Below are 17,441 nucleotides of genomic sequence, written 5' to 3' on the forward strand. Positions count from 1 at the left end.
ATTTGACCATGTAATTTATCATGTACTTTACCAAGTGACCTGCCTCAACCCCACTGTGTTTTCTTAGCTGGAGAATTTTGAATTAACTGATGAGCTTCTTTTACTGTCTGATTTCTGCTAGGTCTTAAGCTTTAATACGGAGGTTTAAAGATTAGATACATTATACATAGAGCCTAATATCACTAGGCATTGTATACCAAAGACTCCTATGCAGGCTTTAGCAGCCAGTTCTTGGTGTTAAATGGCCGGTCTGCCTCTACTGGCCGCAGCATACTTTGTACATTGTGCTTTTCAGATGGACTCAAAGGAACCTTTATAGCTTCTTTAAAGTTTTTCAACTTGCTATCCTCTTCTAAAGGCTTGCACTGGCTCTCTGGGTCAGGTTTCACAGTTGAAGGTGATTGGTAGGTGCTTCTCACCTGTTGGGCTTCCAAAACAGGTGATATGATAGGCTGGTCCTCTCTGGGTGGCATGGTCTGTTGCCCTAGAAGGGAGTTTGAGTGATTGCCTTCCATTAACCTGTCCTGTATTCCCCTTTGGCCAAGGCTCGGAAATCTTTCCTCCAACGACATCAACGTTAGACCGTGGTGGAAGGTGTGGCTGGTACACAGTGGCCATTCGGCTGAGCCTGGCAGGGTACCAGAAGTAGGGGAGAAGAGAGATCGTCCAGGTTGGGGTGCCATGCCAGGATTGTGAAGTTCCGTGGATGGGCTAGGTACATGGAAACGCCCACTGCGCAGGCCAAAGTAACAGCAGGAGCCCGAGAAACATGGAGAAGGAACCAGATTGCTCCCTGGAAAAACAATAGGCATCAGAGTGTAAAATGGAACATTTTAAAAGCTCTTTTGGATTCTGTAACAAGAATAAAAAATCTATTTTTCTAGTTTTAACTAGAGGCCCTTCATTTAAAAGTGTACATAAACTTGAGTTTAAAGTGAAACTATGACCAAGCAATGAATATTCATGTATTTATACATTCTTACTAGGCGTAAATGAGCTTTAAAACAAGCCCTCTGTAGCTGTAGACACTGTCGATTAAATTCCTTCTTAACGTTCATAGAGGAAGCCTTTTCAGAGCTCCTATTCTGTGTTACATTAGAGATTAGAATGCTGGAAGTCTCCTGAATCACTGTTGTAGGGGAGGAGAGAGCAGGATAGCTGAGCTGCTAAGTTACTGCTGGGAGGGGGGAATAAGGGTCCTTGAGGTCCTTGTTCAGGCACTTCCTGTAATGGGGTGACAGGTGTCTCCTAGTTGTGCACCTATGTTGTCACCCTGTTCTCTTCAGCTGAGCAGCATTCTGCAGCACAGACAGCAGGAGGGCTTTTGCAGGCACAGATTTTTGGCCAGTTTATTTTCCCAACAGAATCACTTTAAACTGTGCTAAAGGGACAATAAAGAGGAAATTCAACCAATATTAATGTATTCCTTTTTACCAGTCCTTAAAACAAAGCTGTTCTTTGCACATGAGCGGAAGGAGAATGAGTCATATGCCCCTCACTGAAGTACGGAGAGTAAACAGAGCAGTGGGGGTGCAAAGCAGGGATGCACCGATACCGATACTAGTATTGGTGCTGATACCGAGTATTTGGGCAAGTACTCATACTCATTTAAATGCTCCGATACCGGGACATACGGTCAGAGGGAGATCTCCTTCTGACCGGCAGTGCTGATCGAGCAGGCTTCCTTTACAATCAGGAAGCAGGGTGGTGTAATCAAATGCTAGTATAATCAAATGCTATATAACTTACTCCCAGCTCCCAGCGTCTTCTTTCCTGTGCTGTTATCATAGTCCATCGGATTCTGGAGAACTCTGCGGCAGGTAAGTTGGTCTGCAAATAGCTTATGAGCTAGGAGAGTGTTCTGCAACACCTGTAGTAAGGGAAAAAGGGAACACTGTAAGAAAAGGTTTATATGTGGATAGAGAGATGGATAGAGAGATGGATAGAGAGATGGATAGAGAGATGGGTGGGTGGTACAACAATTTTAAATGATCAGTAGTTTATACTATTTTATATGAACATTGGTTTATGAACAGGCCCATTAGTTTTACTTAGTGAATAGGTACATCCAAGGGGTCTGTTTATACAGAAGTGACATACTGAAATTTTAATAATAATAATTGTCGTCATCATTTTAGTTTATTTTCTGGCTTCAAATATGTCCACATAGTTAAAAGTATCATTATAATTGTATTACCTCTCTTTGAACACCAGATGGCAGTACCGCTGTATGACTCGTATTGTTTCCCAGCAGAAGAGACTGTGAGTGGCATCTCATGTCCCACACTGGGTAGTTTACAAAGATTAGTTTGCTGAAGTTAAACTTGTATGTGAACCTTTTCCCTTTTGTCTTGTGCAGTATTCGCTTATTGTAGTAATATCTGAAAGTAAAACTTTTAAAACTTAAAAAAAGTTATAGCATATACAGTAGTATATGTGTACATTTATTACACAGACCCACCTTTTGTTTTAATGTCATACTTTGTAAACCTCCAAAGAGTAGATTTTAGTTGTGCAGTCTCAGCGCCTTCCTTCAACCCTTTATTAAAGCCTAACTCCAACGGTTCATTAAAGCTTAACTTCAACCCTTTATTAAAGTCTAACCCCTACCCTTTATTAAAGCCTAACCCCTACCCTTTATTAAAGCCTAACCCCGACCCTTTATTAAAGCCTAACCCCGACCCTTTATTAAAGCCTAACCCCGACCCTCTATTAAAGCCTAACCCCGACCCTTTATTAAAGCCCAACTCCAACACTTTATTAAAGGATAATTATGAGGCGAGTGATTTTCACTCAGCCTCATAATCTGAGCCGACCTGTGACAATGAAACTGTCACAGGTCGGCTCAGTAGATCGGGAAGTGAGCGAACACATACAGTCGCTCGCTCACTTCTCGATCTATCTCTCATGGCTCCCTGCAGGGATTCCACCTCTCCCCTGTCCGATCCTCCAGCGCTGATTGGCGGAACGGACGGGGGAGGGGGCGGGCACAGCTGGCTCTGCCTCTGGATAGGCAGAGACAGCTGTCAATCATACAGCACCGGGTTGGATCTCGACAGCAATGGCAGGATTCGTTCCGGCTGCGGCGTCTCAGTATACCGCGAGCTGTAGCTCGCGGTATACTGAGCTTTGGGTCACAGAGAACGCTAGTTTGTGTCCTCCCATTACCCTTAGGTTAACTATGGGGAAAAGCACTGACCCCATAGTTCTCCTTTAAAGCCTAACTCCGACACTTTATTAAAACCTAACTCCAACACGTTATTAAAGCCTAACTCCAACACTTTATCGAAACACTAACCCTTTATGAAAGCATAACTACAAACCTTTATTTAAATTAACAATATAGAACACATAACATTGAGAATAACCAACAAGGGAAATAAATCTCCCCAGATCAATGAGAATCTCATGAAGTCCCCAATGGAACAGGAAACAGTGGCCACAAACCCCATTGAAAAGGTTTAGTACCGGTAACCGGGAATGGTGCAGGGATAGAGCTAAGCTCCTGGGAGGAAGCCACTGACACAATAGAGGGAAAAAAAACATGGAACACTCATGCAAGCATAGAGAGAGAAGGAGGGGGATAGCTGAGAAGCAGAAAGAAAGAGGACAGAGAGAAAGAAAAAAAAGATAAAGGGAAGAAAGAAAGAGGAGGGTTAGGCATACTGCAACTTGTAGGTAGGCAGGCATCATAAGAGTCATTCATTTTTAGGAGATGGCGTCATATGCAGGTCAGGACATAGGCCAATCACAGAGCTTGAAAAGCGACAGAATCCATATGCAAAATCTAAGGTGCCCGTATCTCAGTTCATTGCGGCTGGCGGTCATTCCAACCCTTTATCAAAGTCGAACTGCAACCCTTAATTGAAATCGAAGACTTTATCAAAGCCTTACTGTAACCCTTTGTCAGAGTCTAACTCCAACCCCTTAAAGTCTAACTAATTCTGTTTGTTTTTTTATTTCCCTCAGTGATACCATTGGAGAGATTTCCTCACACTTCCTGTTCATATGATACATATGCAAGAAATGAAGAGGTGCAGTGGTCACCGGGACAGGAAGGAACAGACAGTAATAAAACATGGTCAGAAGTTCTAAACCTTCCTTACTAAAATTGTGTGTTGTGTCCCCATTGGTGAAGATGTGGTGAATTTCAGTGAGCACACCATCATAGCACTAGAGATTTGCATAGCTTCTTCCAAACTGTCCTAATTTAGGACAATTTTGGTCCTCCAAAAAGCAGAACCTTGAAAATGAAGGTTGGTTAATTCACATATGGAATAAGCAGTTCTATCAGAGCTTTGAGTCTACTGTGATGGTGTTTTATGACTTGATTTTGCATGTTTTGAAGCATATCCTCTCACCTGAGTGCCCGGCTCAGCTTGTCATAGTTCATCTGGGGTTTAGACTTCCGCCGGCCCCACAGCCTGGCCACTTCATCGGGGTCCTTGATGACAAACTCGCCGTACTCCCCCTGTTGCCAGGCGATGACATGGCGGAACTCCTCCTTCTGCAGCAGCTCCAAGATGAAGTGCCACAGTTGGATCTGGCGGGAGCCTGGACTCGACTCCGCCTTGTACGCCCAGTCGGGGAAGGCCAGACCTTAGGAATAAAAGGGATGTTTATCATTTTAATTAAACAAAATTTGTAGTCACTGGCCTGGAACAAGCATGCAAGCAGTAAAGTCAGAACAACTTATTTGTATACCTGTTTTGATTCAGTGACCCCCCTAAGTTATCAAAGATTGTGAGTTAACATGAAAGCTGGGCAACCAGCATGGTTTTCCACAGATTTGGTACAGGTCTGTGAGAGTTTGCAGACCTGTAACTAGCAGACACACAAAAGACTGGTGGAAATGTTTGAGAGGTACAGGAATTCCTCTTCTTACTCAAATGATCAGATGTATGAAGTTTGGAAGATTTCAGACTATGAAAGACTGGTCATTATTAGGGATGAGCTTTGGATTGAACATAAGTTCAACCCAATCCCAGCCTGTTCCCAGTTCGGCAAATGGGAAAACGCTCACCCGAACACCCGGCTGTAAACAAACAACTGGCATAAGTATGTGATTTCGCAGTGGTACCACTATCACCACAAAATGACAAATGACCGGTCAGCTCATATTTGTAAACAAAGCAGCCGGGGATCCCGAGTGTCGTCATTGCCTATGTATGGTCAAAAATGTCACCCAACATCCCTGGATTGTTTGCTTACATACAGCAGCCAGCCAGAGACCTGTCATTTGGGATGGGAGTAGCGGCAGGAAAAGATTGTTGGGTAGCGGGTGGTCATGTCAACATCGTCATGCAGCAAGTCATGGTGACTGACGTAGATTAATATTGGTGAACAACATGTGAGATTGGATTACCTATATACATATTTTCTTCCATCAAAGGACTTTTCATGCTGTGGATGTTTTATTTACTTTTACACTATTTTATTGTTAATTAGTTACAAGGGGTACTATGTAGTTCATACTCATTCATCTGGGGGGTGCGGATATCTAGGAGGGGATTTTAGAGATAAGTAAATTTAAATATTCACCAGCGATCCCTGAAATCTTGGGAATCAACTGCCCCTGCATGTTTTTTTTGCTGTATATACTGATCCAACCATACTGTTGGGGCCCTAGTGAGCAGTCACTTGAGCTGTAGTACTGTCTGTGGTTGCATTATGTTGTCTTTAAAAGAGAACTATGGGATAAGTGTTTTTCCCCATAGTTCTCTTAAGGGTCACGGGAGGACATATACTAGTGTCCTCCCATGACCCAAAGCTCAGCTACAGCTCGCAGTATACTGAGACCGCGCAGCCGGGACGGATCCTGACAATGCTGTCGAGATCCACCCAGCTGCTTGAATGACAGCTGGCTCTGCCTATCTAGAGGCAGAGCCAGCTGTACCTGCCACCTCAGCGTCCATTCCTCCGGGGCTGGCACGGGGTGGATCTCTGCGGAGACATGATCGAGAAGTGAGCGAGCGACGGTATGTGTTCGCTCACTTCCCCATCTATTGAGCCGACGTGTGACAGTTTCATTGTCACAAGTCGGCTCGAACTATGAGGTTGAGTGATTTTCACTCACCTCATAGTTCTTCTTAAAGTAACAAGTGGTCTCTGGCTTTCTGTTAAGGTAAAAACAAAAGGCACTGGGGTTGATTTACTAAAAACCTAGAGGCTGTTTACTTGCAAAGTGTATGTTATAAACAATTGAGGGATTGGGGATTGCAATTACATATATAAGATACTTATAGCCCACGGGTCTCTTTTACAAATATAGAAAAAGAAATGCCCTCAAATTATCGAGATCCCAATTGTGAGCTCAAAAATATATTCAAAAACATATTAGAATTATAATTTTTTTTATCTCGTATGAAAACTACACATAAATATACATTTAAAATATACACCAGTGTATGTTAACTTTACTTAGTAAATAAGAGGAAGCTGTGTTCATGATGAATACCCAATGAAGTGCAAGGGAAAACAATTGAAATTGAAGTGAACACAAACTCAGCTTTTTACTATGAGGCTGATTTATAATGTGTTTCTACAGTGAATAACTGTGAAAACGACTTTCAAGGTGCATGAATGCCACTAGATAGAGCCCAGGAGCGTAATGTGCTGAGAACGTCATGCAAATACTTTAAATATCAGCCCCTAAGTCAATATCTCTATGAAGGTTCTCATTTATCCGGTTCATGGAATAGCTATTAGTAGAAGATACATTCAACTGAAACATCAAATCTGACCAGTATTATAAGCTGATGTTTTGGAGCACGTAGCCCTTCATCGGACAGTTGAATGATGAAGGAGATAGGTGCTCTGAAATTTCACTTATACAATGAACAATGACTGGCACTTTTTTGAGCTTATTATGTGCTGTTGAGATTCGGTGTTATAAGATTCCTGGTAAGCGATGCCATCTGCTGTTCTTTGCTCACCTTGTGTTGAAACTGTTTGGAGTGCACCGTTTCCCTTCCTAAATATTGTTACATTGAACTGCACTCGTTCTGTAACATTACAGTGATGAAGACATTTTGCTGCTTATCCAAGCCCTTTCCCTCGCTTCTAATTATTGTCTGCCACATAAGCCAGCATTAGTAGCCACACTCACTATAATATATGTGAACGATTATTGCATATATGGATTAGGAAGTATACACAGCAGTTTTTATGACCTGGTCCTAGGGACTACTGGAACATTAAGACTGAGGCCACTATTAATATAAAACGTAAATGGAGATCCATAAAAGTGATGGTTATCTAAACCAACATTTCTCAACCAGGGTGCTGTGGTGCAGTGGTGTGCCGTCTGGTTTCTTCAGGGGTGCCTCAAAATGTTGTGGTAGTGTGACTTTGATATGAAGGGGGAATGAAGACTAAGGTGAAGGCGAAACTCTGATGTGTAAAAGTAATATAGTGGTTAGCACTTTTTCCTTGCAGCACTGGAGTTTGCATGTTCTCCCTGTGCTTGTGTGGGTTTCCTCTGGGTACTCCTATTTCCTTCCACACTACAAAGACATGCTGGAAGGTTAATTGGCTCCTGTCTAAATCAGCCCTTGTATGTATGCGTGTGAGAAAGAGACCTTAGATTGTAAGCTCCTTGAGGGCAGGGACTGATGTGAATTTGCAGTATGTAAAGCGCTGCGTAAATTGTCAACTCTATATAAATACCTGTTATAAATAAATATAATACATTTCTCCGTGTCTCTTACCTGGTATCCAATATGAGCTGGGTACACAGCCACAGTGCATTATAGTTCCTGCAATCAATTAATTAAATTAGATCATCATTTTCCATTTTTTAAATGCAAAAAATATGTTTGTATTTTAGCGTTTTAAATTGTAATACAAACGTTTTATATAAAAATGTATAATAATAATACAAATAATAAATGTTACACTAAAAGCCTTGGGTTCAAAAATGCTCAATTATTTGACATTTAGTCTGAGATCAATTAAGTCAACAACAGTAAAAAAACAAACAGCACTAGCATCAGTTAACTAAATATTATATTATATAATGTATGTGTTAACAACATTTTCAGACAATGACAACCAAAAGCAATAGTGAGGTACTCAAATGTATTACCGGTAGTAAATGCAGAGCTATTAATATTGTTCCAATATACATTATGTATATACATGTTTAGTGTTTCCAGGTTGTTCCATAAAGTCTCAAAAGGAATTTACATCAATGTGTGAAAAACCACTTAACATGTTTTAGATTCTTGAATTAATATATTTATGTTGCATGTTTACTATTCTGAAAATATTGCATCTTATATAGTCTATTATATCAAGATATACTTTAATTTACCTCCCCAAGAAGTAAACTGTTACAAAAGCATTTATTAATAATATTTTGCATACAAACACAAAATATAGTTAAATTAAAATTAGAAAATGTTACATAGTTACATAGTATTTGAGGTTGAAAAAAAGACACAAGTCCATCAAGTTCCACCTTGTGCAAGTTCAAAATGTGCAATTTAAACTCATTGCACTCTGGATTTTAATTTTCAATATAAAAAATTTTCGCCATCAGTTAAAAATGTAGAAAAAATTGTGCCATTTCATACATACATCGATATGTTTAATAAAATAAATTATAACTACGATATACATGTACCCCCCAAAAAATATTTTAACTATAATATGCATGTAATTGAACAAAACATTTTAATTATGAAATGTTTGTTACTGAAAAAAATATTTTTAATAAAGGAAGACAAAGTAATTGTATTTAGAGAAAGCTTTAAATATGATTTGATATAGTTTTTATAATAATTGTAATAAAAATAAAAAGTAATAGTATAACACTTGCACTTACATATGTTCAGAGAGAAAAAAAAATCTTGACAAAGACTCAGAAGATGAATGTCCATGAAGTGTGTCAAATATATAAGATATGAAGTGGAGGGGGGACCTGTCCACCCTTATCTTCTTATCTCCCCTGAAATAAGTAGTAAGTTACACCAAGGCTTAAACATAGAGTTATCCTACTGCAGTTGGTTCTAAAAGGATTTGATACTCCTCCCTTGGATTTAAACCGGCCAAAGAAAATATATCATTAGTTTAATCCCATTTGCTTGAAGAATATTTAAATACATCATTTGATTAGTGGGTCTTGGATTACTTGGAGTTCCACTACCTGGTTCAGTCAGTTCGGAAATAGTTTATACTATGCAGAAAGCTTCAAGTATTCTTACCAATCCAACATTTTAAGAATTAGATCAATGTGTAATTGTGAACCAGGCAAAGAGCAAAATAAAAACAAAAAAACCCAGGAGGACGGAAGAACTGTGTTTCCAATAGCAATAGGTTGGTTTACTTTTTTTACAAATATAAATAGAACATTGAAATATTACCGGTTGCCAGGGCAACCAAAGACCTCATTAGTATCCTAGTCTGTCCAAATTTTATATTTGAGTTTTTGCTGGTGGAGATATAACACACCAGCTTCTTTTGTTTCTCCCTTGTTTCAGCAAGTGAATGCTGGCTTTGTCCCCATGGTGCAACCATTACGGGGGGGGTCCTACAACTGTTGTTTATTTTTTTTAATTGTATGTATTGGAGAATAGAGTGAGAGGGCTAAAACCATATGTCGGTAAATGGACAAAGATGGTACTCCAAGGTTAGAGATCTCACTTTACAAGAGATATAGAAAATTGGTCACAGTATCCATTTTCATAGAGTAACCCTTTATTTAGTTGGGTTATAGGAGCTTATAGGAGTGTTCCTTAAAGTGACACTAAACTCAGGAGTTAAATCTTAAAAATGTATTTAAGTGCTTTAACTATTAACAATTCTGTACCTTATTTGCCTATCACTCGGCTGTAGATCCTCAAATCATCTCTGAATTGCTGCTGGCACTGTCCCTCCTTCTGGGGGGTGGCTACTTTTGTTCCCCATGGTCCCTGCATGTGCTGTAAAGTAGTCACCACTACAAGCTTGCTTCCCTGATGGACTACAATGTCATGTTTAGTTTACCAATTTGTACTGAGATTGTATTGATTTCTTCTATAAGCATCACAGGGACAGGAAGTGGTGGAAAATTTCCCAGTAGAGACACAGGCAGATATAAAAACTTAACTATTCCCCACTCTACTCAAAGCAAAACAATGTCTGGAATTAAGTGGGGTATATACAGTTTGATTTTCTTCATTCAACCCATGGGCTGAACCAAACAAAATAGAACAGATTCCTCCATCAACACTTAGAAGCGTTGAGGGACAAATGCCCCGCTGTTTGAATTCCCAGCTGATTGGCTGCTAGGTCAGTTCCGCCAAGAATTTTCAAACCGCCTCCTTTGATTAGCTGATCGAGGGATGCCAGGTGGAGGGGTGCCGACAGCGGCACCCACTGTACGAATTTGCGATGCTCATCAGTGACATGCCAAAATGTGTACCGTGTATCCCCAACAGGCTACAAAGTGACCCTTTTTATATTTCAAAAGGTTGGGAGGTAGGAGTACAGGTGGAGTACTATTTTCAGAGATTATTAGGCAAATGAAAAGGAACAAGCTAGTGGGAAACAAACACAAGGATTTCCTAGCTTATGTTACTGAAAACGGAATATCTAACAATAAAACATATATAGTACAAGCAACTCTACCGACTATTCAATATACTACAAATGGTTCTAAAATCATAAAACTGTAGTACAATAGACAGTAAATAATATATAATGATTAGACATGTGCGATTCGTTTTCGTTCCCAATCGAAATTCGGACGAATTTTCGGAAATTCGGACATTCGGATGTATGCGAATTCCAGATATAACAAATGCAAACAAATCCGAATTTCCGTTTCCAACATTTGGTAGCGGTGGTTCGTTCGAACGTTCGATTCGTTTTCGTTTCTCATTCGTTTCGTTTTTTGGAGCAAAGTGACATTAGAGGAGAACATTTTTCCCCCTCAAATGTCACTTTGCTGCAAACAAACGAACGCATGCACGAAACGAATAAGAACCGAAAACGAAACGAACGTTCGAACGACCTACTGCTCACGAATTTCGTCCGAATCTGAATTCCGAATCCGAATACCGAAAAACGAAATAACACAAATCCGAATTTAAAACGAAACGAAACTAAACTAATTTTTTGGCAGTGCACATGTCTAATAATAATGTCATAACAAACATAACACATATTTAAGGGACCAGTAGACATGTACTGGAATTTTTACCATTGTTCATGGAAATATAAAGGTTTCAGTTTTTCAGTACAGAAGATATCTAAAGCTGACATCTAGGCAGACAACAATACAGAGTTAGAAGCACGTCAGTGGCCTGTTTTACCTGGATTTTTATTGTTTTCAGCGATTCATTCCGCCCAAACAGTGCAGCAACTGTAGGTTGGTGACCTCACTCTTCACTGTACGGTGCAGCTTGGTCACCTTCCTGTGCCCAGCCTGCTGACTAAAATTGAAGGAGTTTCATTGCACTGATAAGATCATCATCCTGCTCACTCTCTCCTGTCAACTATCTGCCACAGTTAGACTGACAGCACTGTGGAATGCAGTACTGCTTGGTTAACATGCAGTGCTGTCATCCCTCAACTTGTGCTCTATCTTTCTTGAACCTAAAGGGCTTGTTCACACCAAATGCAGACCAGATCTGCATGAGTTTCTGCACATGCAGTGCAGTGTGTTTTGCCACGTTTTTGACGCCTTCCGTCCCGTTTTTGTAAAAAAAAAGAAAAAAAGCCTAAAATGGGCTTTCAGTGTGTTCCAGGGCGTTTGCATGCATTTTTGATGCCTTTTGGTGCGTTCTAGAGCAGATAAAAATAGGGCATGCTGCAGTTTTTTCCACATCCTCTGGAACTGAACACTCTGGTGTGAACTAGAGCCCAAAATACCATTGGAATACATTGGACCCAGTTTTGATCCGTTCTGTAACTGCTCTGCATCTGCTCTGTGCTTGGTGTGAACTAGCCCTTAGCCGGCTATTACTTATATTACTTTAATTCATCTGGGGGTTCTGATATATGGGGATGAGTTTTGAAGATAGGTCTACTTTAATATTGATCAGCAATCCCTGAAATCTTGGCTCCTTACCCTTGCATATTTCTTTGCTGTGTATACGGATCCAACTATACTGTTGGTGCCTGATGAGCAGTTACCTGAGCTGTGGTAGTGTCTGTGGTAGTGTTAGCAGCTTTTTAGTGAACTGCACAGGGTTAGTAGTGCAGAAGTACACTGCCTGGCCAAAAACAAAAAGTCACCACCTGGATTTAGCTAAGCAAATAGTTAAGAGTCTCCCATGGATAATTACTGCAGTGATTAATATGTTTCATCTGGCAACAAATGAGGTCAGCTGCCTACCTGAATATACTGAATGACCAGGTTTTCCCATCAATTGATTTTTTTCTTCCCTGATGGCACTTTGGGCATATTCCAAGATGACAGTGCCAGGATACATGAGGCTCAAATTGCAAAAGAGTGGTTAAGGGAGCATGAGATATCATTGTCACACATGGATTGGCCACCACAAAGTCCAGACCTTAACCCCATTGAGAAACTTTGGGATATGCTGCAGAAAACTTTACACAGTGGTCCGACTCTCCCCATCATCACTACAAGATCTTGGTTAAAAATAAATGCAACTGGGAATGGAAATAAATGTTGTGACATTGCATAACCTTATCAAAACTATGCTTAATCAAAGCTAAATGTCCAACAAAATATTAGTGTGTGTGTGTGTGTTTGTGTGTGTGACTTCTTTTGGCCAGGCAGTGTATATTAATTTAATAGTTACAGTATGTTGCCTTTGAGTAACAAATGGTTTCTTGATTTCTGTTTAAGATTTTCTGCTGAGGTAAAAACAAAGGCGCTGGGGTTGATTTACTTATTATTACTTTTTTGAACTTACAGGCCCATAGTTACTAAGTAAGGCTCTTACCCCTTTTAAACCACCTCAGCTTTTACCGTGTTTTACCCCATAGGACCACATTTTGGCTTTGGACCTACTTTGATATAACGTCACTTATGAAACCAAAGTAATAAATATATATTTTGTATTTATTTGAAAATGCCAAAAAAACATTCCACTTTGACCATGGATTTATTATGCAAGTTCAGTTGAGTTCAATGGCAGGGAAGCTTCTTATCCACATAACAGCTGCAACAAATAATTTTGCAACCAATTAGTTATATTGCTTCATTGCTCTACAAAAAAGTTGTTGTTTTTTGCTACCTCTGTCCCTAATAATGAAATGTATATCTCTTCCTGTCCTTGAGAAACCATGTCAACAAGTAAAGTGGTAAACATTCTACCCACGGAGACCTCATTGTGGTTCTAACCCTTGACCATACTATTAAAAAAAAAAAGTTTTGACTGAAGTTTCACTTGAAAGCTATTCTGTACTTTTGTAAAATATCCTTTCCTCCCCCTCCACCCCACAGACACATAACCAAGATCTTATGCTCACCTGCCCATGATCCTGGTATGTGACCCACACAGCCACTGCTGGTAACTCTCTCAGCTGGCCCTTTGCACATGTACAGAAAAGGACCTCTTTATGTGAATGGAGTGGATGTCTATCATGCGGCCAATGAAGACTGTGAGAGTTTTCAGCTTGTGGGCCATACAGTGTGGATCTGCCATGATTGTGGACGGGCGAGTATCAAACCTTGGGGAGAGGGACACCTTACAAAAGAAAAGTTACTCTTTAAAGGATCAAAGCGCATTATGTTTTCATTACCTAAACAGAAAATTATATATGTGGCACTCATAGAAGGTTGCTGTGATGTTTATTGTTCTATGCTAGCTATAATTTCATCCTACATATACTGCAGGTGCTACATGATGTATAAGGACTCTATCAAATTCTGTAAATTAAGTACACATTACAATTAACATACATGCTTCAGAAATAGATTAGTGATCGTGTCACATTACTTTAATCACAATCCCATTTTTTTTCCAATGAGCTATTAGACAAAACAAACCGAAAATAAGGAGATTACTGGACGAAGACAGCATCCAGACTTGGGAAGAGAGAGAATCTCACGGTTGTTAGTGCCAAACAAACAGGCTAGCCAGTGTTAGGAGTAATTCCCGAGACCTACTTGAGTTCATCCTGCTAATTCCAAGAGCAAGCTCATTAATTCCCTCTCGGGGGGCTGTCAGGCTCATCACAGCCTATTGGGTCTTCCCTGGTTAATATAGCTCAAGGCTGAGGTCAAAACCCTTGTTTGTTTAAAGCCGTTTAATGCTATTAGACCAAGAAGATTACAGTACGCTGGAAGAACAAATGGACAAAGCACAAAGGATTCTGGGATGCTCATTTAACATTAAACACATAGGATCAGTGAATGTTGTTGGCAAAGAGATATTTGTAGGATAAAACAAGAAATAATTAGGACCTTTAGGGTTGACTCTGTACTGAAATTGATGCCATGTTGCAAAATGTACATGACATAAACACTGCAAGCGTTATCTGATTGTGAATTTTGGCTGCTGGCAAATGAGATCATTGTTTCTGGCATAGTACAACTCGTACAAACATTTGTGTTAGATTCTAGCTGTGATCATTTGAATGTAGCTGTTGTCTATGTATACAGTATATGTTAAGGAGGTCTGTGGTGCATGTAATTATACCTGAAACCCCAAAACAAAGTAACATGCCCATCTCCTAGACCTAATGCTGGCCATACACCCGTTAAAGCTGTCATAGACATTACAACAGAAGGAGGTTGGAAGTGCAAGTACAATTGAAACAACCTCAGTTTTTTATATGGGTTGGTTCTTAAAATACAGATGCTCGTGTTGTTTGTATGCATGGGGTGGGGAGGTAGACTACAAATGCCTATGGTGCTGGCCTATCAGTGGGGAAATCAAAAAAGTTCAGACAAATGATTACAACTTTCCTGGTTGCCTTTCCCTCCATCAAGCATGGATTAGTTAAATATGACATGAGACATCTTACAGATTCTGTTGGGGTTGATTTTAAAAGTTTTAAAGGGTTAGGGCTTTTTGTCATTATTTAATTTGTATATAATTAATAGTATTTGATCTATCCTGGTAGAAGGATGTTTTTGGATCTCTTGGTATGATACTGCCTCCGTCATGCCACGGCTAGAGATGTCTGCTGGTACATCACAGACATTAGGTTGTCATCCGCTTAGGTTAAAAAGGTAAAAGACTGTCATGTATTCGTTATTGGGACCTTTAGATTTCCATAGACCTGATCTGAGATCATAAAGGTTAACAATAACTTTTTTATATGAGGGCCTACCTGGCTGGATATAAATTGATTGGATTGTTCAGGTAGGACCTCACACCATGTGACTAAATACCTATCCTCTCTCGCATCTTAAAGCTCACTATTGGCCACTGAGGCTTCCCTTCACAGTAATGTGCTGATAGTGACCCTTAGGAGGCAGGTGGAGTCGAGCAAGGCTCTTGCCTATGGAAGTGAGACTATTTGAATACCAGAGCATCTGGGACCTAAGATGCCAAATCGGAAAACTGACCTGGTATGCAGGCATCTTGTGGTGCTAGTGGCAGTTCCACCTTAACTGAACTTCTTTACCTTACCTTAGAGTACATCTGTACTGAGAAAAACATATGGGCTGCTGTTGATGGGCTCCTTATGAAAATGCTAGTTGCCTAGAAGTTTTGGAATGCATAAGGATATAGTGCAAAGTCAGAACTTCTTCTGGTTCAGTTATGCAAAAAAAAAAGTATTTGGAGCAACATAAAAGCCAGGCAACTATTTTTTTTAAGGAGCTTCTGTCAGCAATGGTAGCTTCTGTGTTTCCTCAATACTGGAAACTGTGTTTCCTTTAACTACTAATCCTAAAATTAAGTCACATCTTACCCTTTAATGCCAGAGTATAACAGTGTAAAAGCCATCATTTAAATGACTGTTAATATGGTGCAAAAAATGGATACATCTATAAAAAAAATCCATGGTTTCTTTCCCCAAAGTTTTTTGATGCTGGGCTTATTTTGGCACCAATTTCCTGACTGCCAGATCCTCTTCTGGCAGTTTACATTCACTTTCTCTCTGTAGTATCTGGGTAAGCCAGAAGATCTGAGCCACTCTTAGTATAAGGTAGGGGACTTTCCTGAATTCTCCCTGTACAGTGTCTCCACTTAAAGTGCCTTGGAATTTTCAGGTGCAATCCCATTCTGAGAACACCTTCCCTTCAGTCATCTTACCTTCTTTTTGCAGTAATACAGGTCCAGTCCTTTAAGCTGAAGTTTAATCTTCTTATTTTTTTTGGCATTCCCTTGTTCCTCCTCCCCATTCAACAAAATGCTAAAGAAAATTTTAAATAATTAAACCTATTTTTGTAACATACCTTATTTTATAACCTAGTGATGTCATCACTGCTTCTTTATGCAATGGAGGCTGGTGGGAGAGGCCGGAAGGGTGCTTTACATAGCTTCCTGGAAACATCACAGCATCCTGCCTCAGTACTCTTCAAAAGCCCTAATGCAAGCAGTGGGCTAGCTTTTAGAAGTTATGTAAATGTCAAAATTATTTTATGGGTGGGCAACTGTGCAAGACTGAAGGTGAGGCAAAAGTTCATCTTTAGGTTTTTGTGTTTTATTGAAAAACACAGAACAATGAGGATAGGAGGATGGGAAAGTGGAGTACTCAAAGCACAGACTTCTACAGCTTCTTCAGCTAACAGTCCCTGGTTGGGGTTCACTTTCAAGAGCACAAAGCTACCACTGATGTAACTCTCCACAAAACTTGAGGCTCCAGTTCTCCCACTGCAACTACTTGATTGTGGCTTCTCAGGCATACAGCCTATGTCTCCAGGAACACAACCTGCTCCTCCAGGTTCCTAGCCCCCTAGGCCATGAGCTGCAGTCCAAGGGCCTCTAGCCAGGCGCACAGACTGCTGGTCTGGAACCTCTCCCCAAAGGAACAACTAAAGGGACCTTTTAGAACTGTGCTTAGTCTTTTTGTTAGAGCTCGGTCCAACTCCCAATGACAAACTCACTAGAAATCTGGCTCTGCCATGAAAGGGCTAGTCATTTGTCCCCCAGGCCAAAGGTTCCATGTCCTTCCCTGATTAGAGCTTCGTGGGAGATGGTGGAAACTCAAACCACTATGGGCAACTCTTGCCATTAGAGGTTCTTATTGGTATTTTAAGAAGCCATTTGTGCCCATAAATGAATTATCAGGTGTGGTGAAAGTCCACACATAAGATTTAAGAGTTGGAGTACTTTTCTGCTTTCCCATTGGATCGTCAAAGAGATGAGTTCTTGCCAGATCATAGGTGGAAGATGTGCTGCCCATTTAACTATTTATCATTATTACAAGATGCCATTGTTGCAGTGCAGAAACTGTGCCCCTAAGGGTCACCATACAGCTTACAATCTGACCTTACTATCTTTGCACATTTCTTTTTTTTACTATGGTAAATCTAAAGAAAAAAAACAGACTTTTAAATGTTACCACATGGATCACAAAGATATATA

The 17,441-nt window shown here is 40.1% G+C and overlaps 1 protein-coding gene across 1 annotated transcript in view; it reads right to left on the reverse strand.

Moving 5' to 3' along the window:
• Window positions 1–206: 206 nt before the first annotated feature.
• The window catches only part of LOC108796766 (ETS translocation variant 3-like protein), a 22,613-nt gene continuing 5,378 nt past the window's right edge, over window positions 207–17,441 (reverse strand). Inside the window, exons 2-6 of the mRNA XM_018568283.1 lie at window positions 7,710–7,757; window positions 4,362–4,599; window positions 2,198–2,381; window positions 1,750–1,870; window positions 207–793 (exon numbers count right to left, since the gene is read on the reverse strand). Coding sequence (XP_018423785.1) covers window positions 207–793; window positions 1,750–1,870; window positions 2,198–2,381; window positions 4,362–4,599; window positions 7,710–7,749 — 1,170 coding nt within the window. The 5' untranslated portion in view covers window positions 7,750–7,757. The remainder of the gene's footprint in view (window positions 794–1,749; window positions 1,871–2,197; window positions 2,382–4,361; window positions 4,600–7,709; window positions 7,758–17,441) is intronic.

This window comes from Nanorana parkeri, unplaced genomic scaffold (genome assembly GCF_000935625.1).
Source record: "Nanorana parkeri isolate BGI_ZX_2015 unplaced genomic scaffold, ASM93562v1 scaffold1167, whole genome shotgun sequence".
Lineage (NCBI taxonomy): Eukaryota > Metazoa > Chordata > Amphibia > Anura > Dicroglossidae > Nanorana > Nanorana parkeri.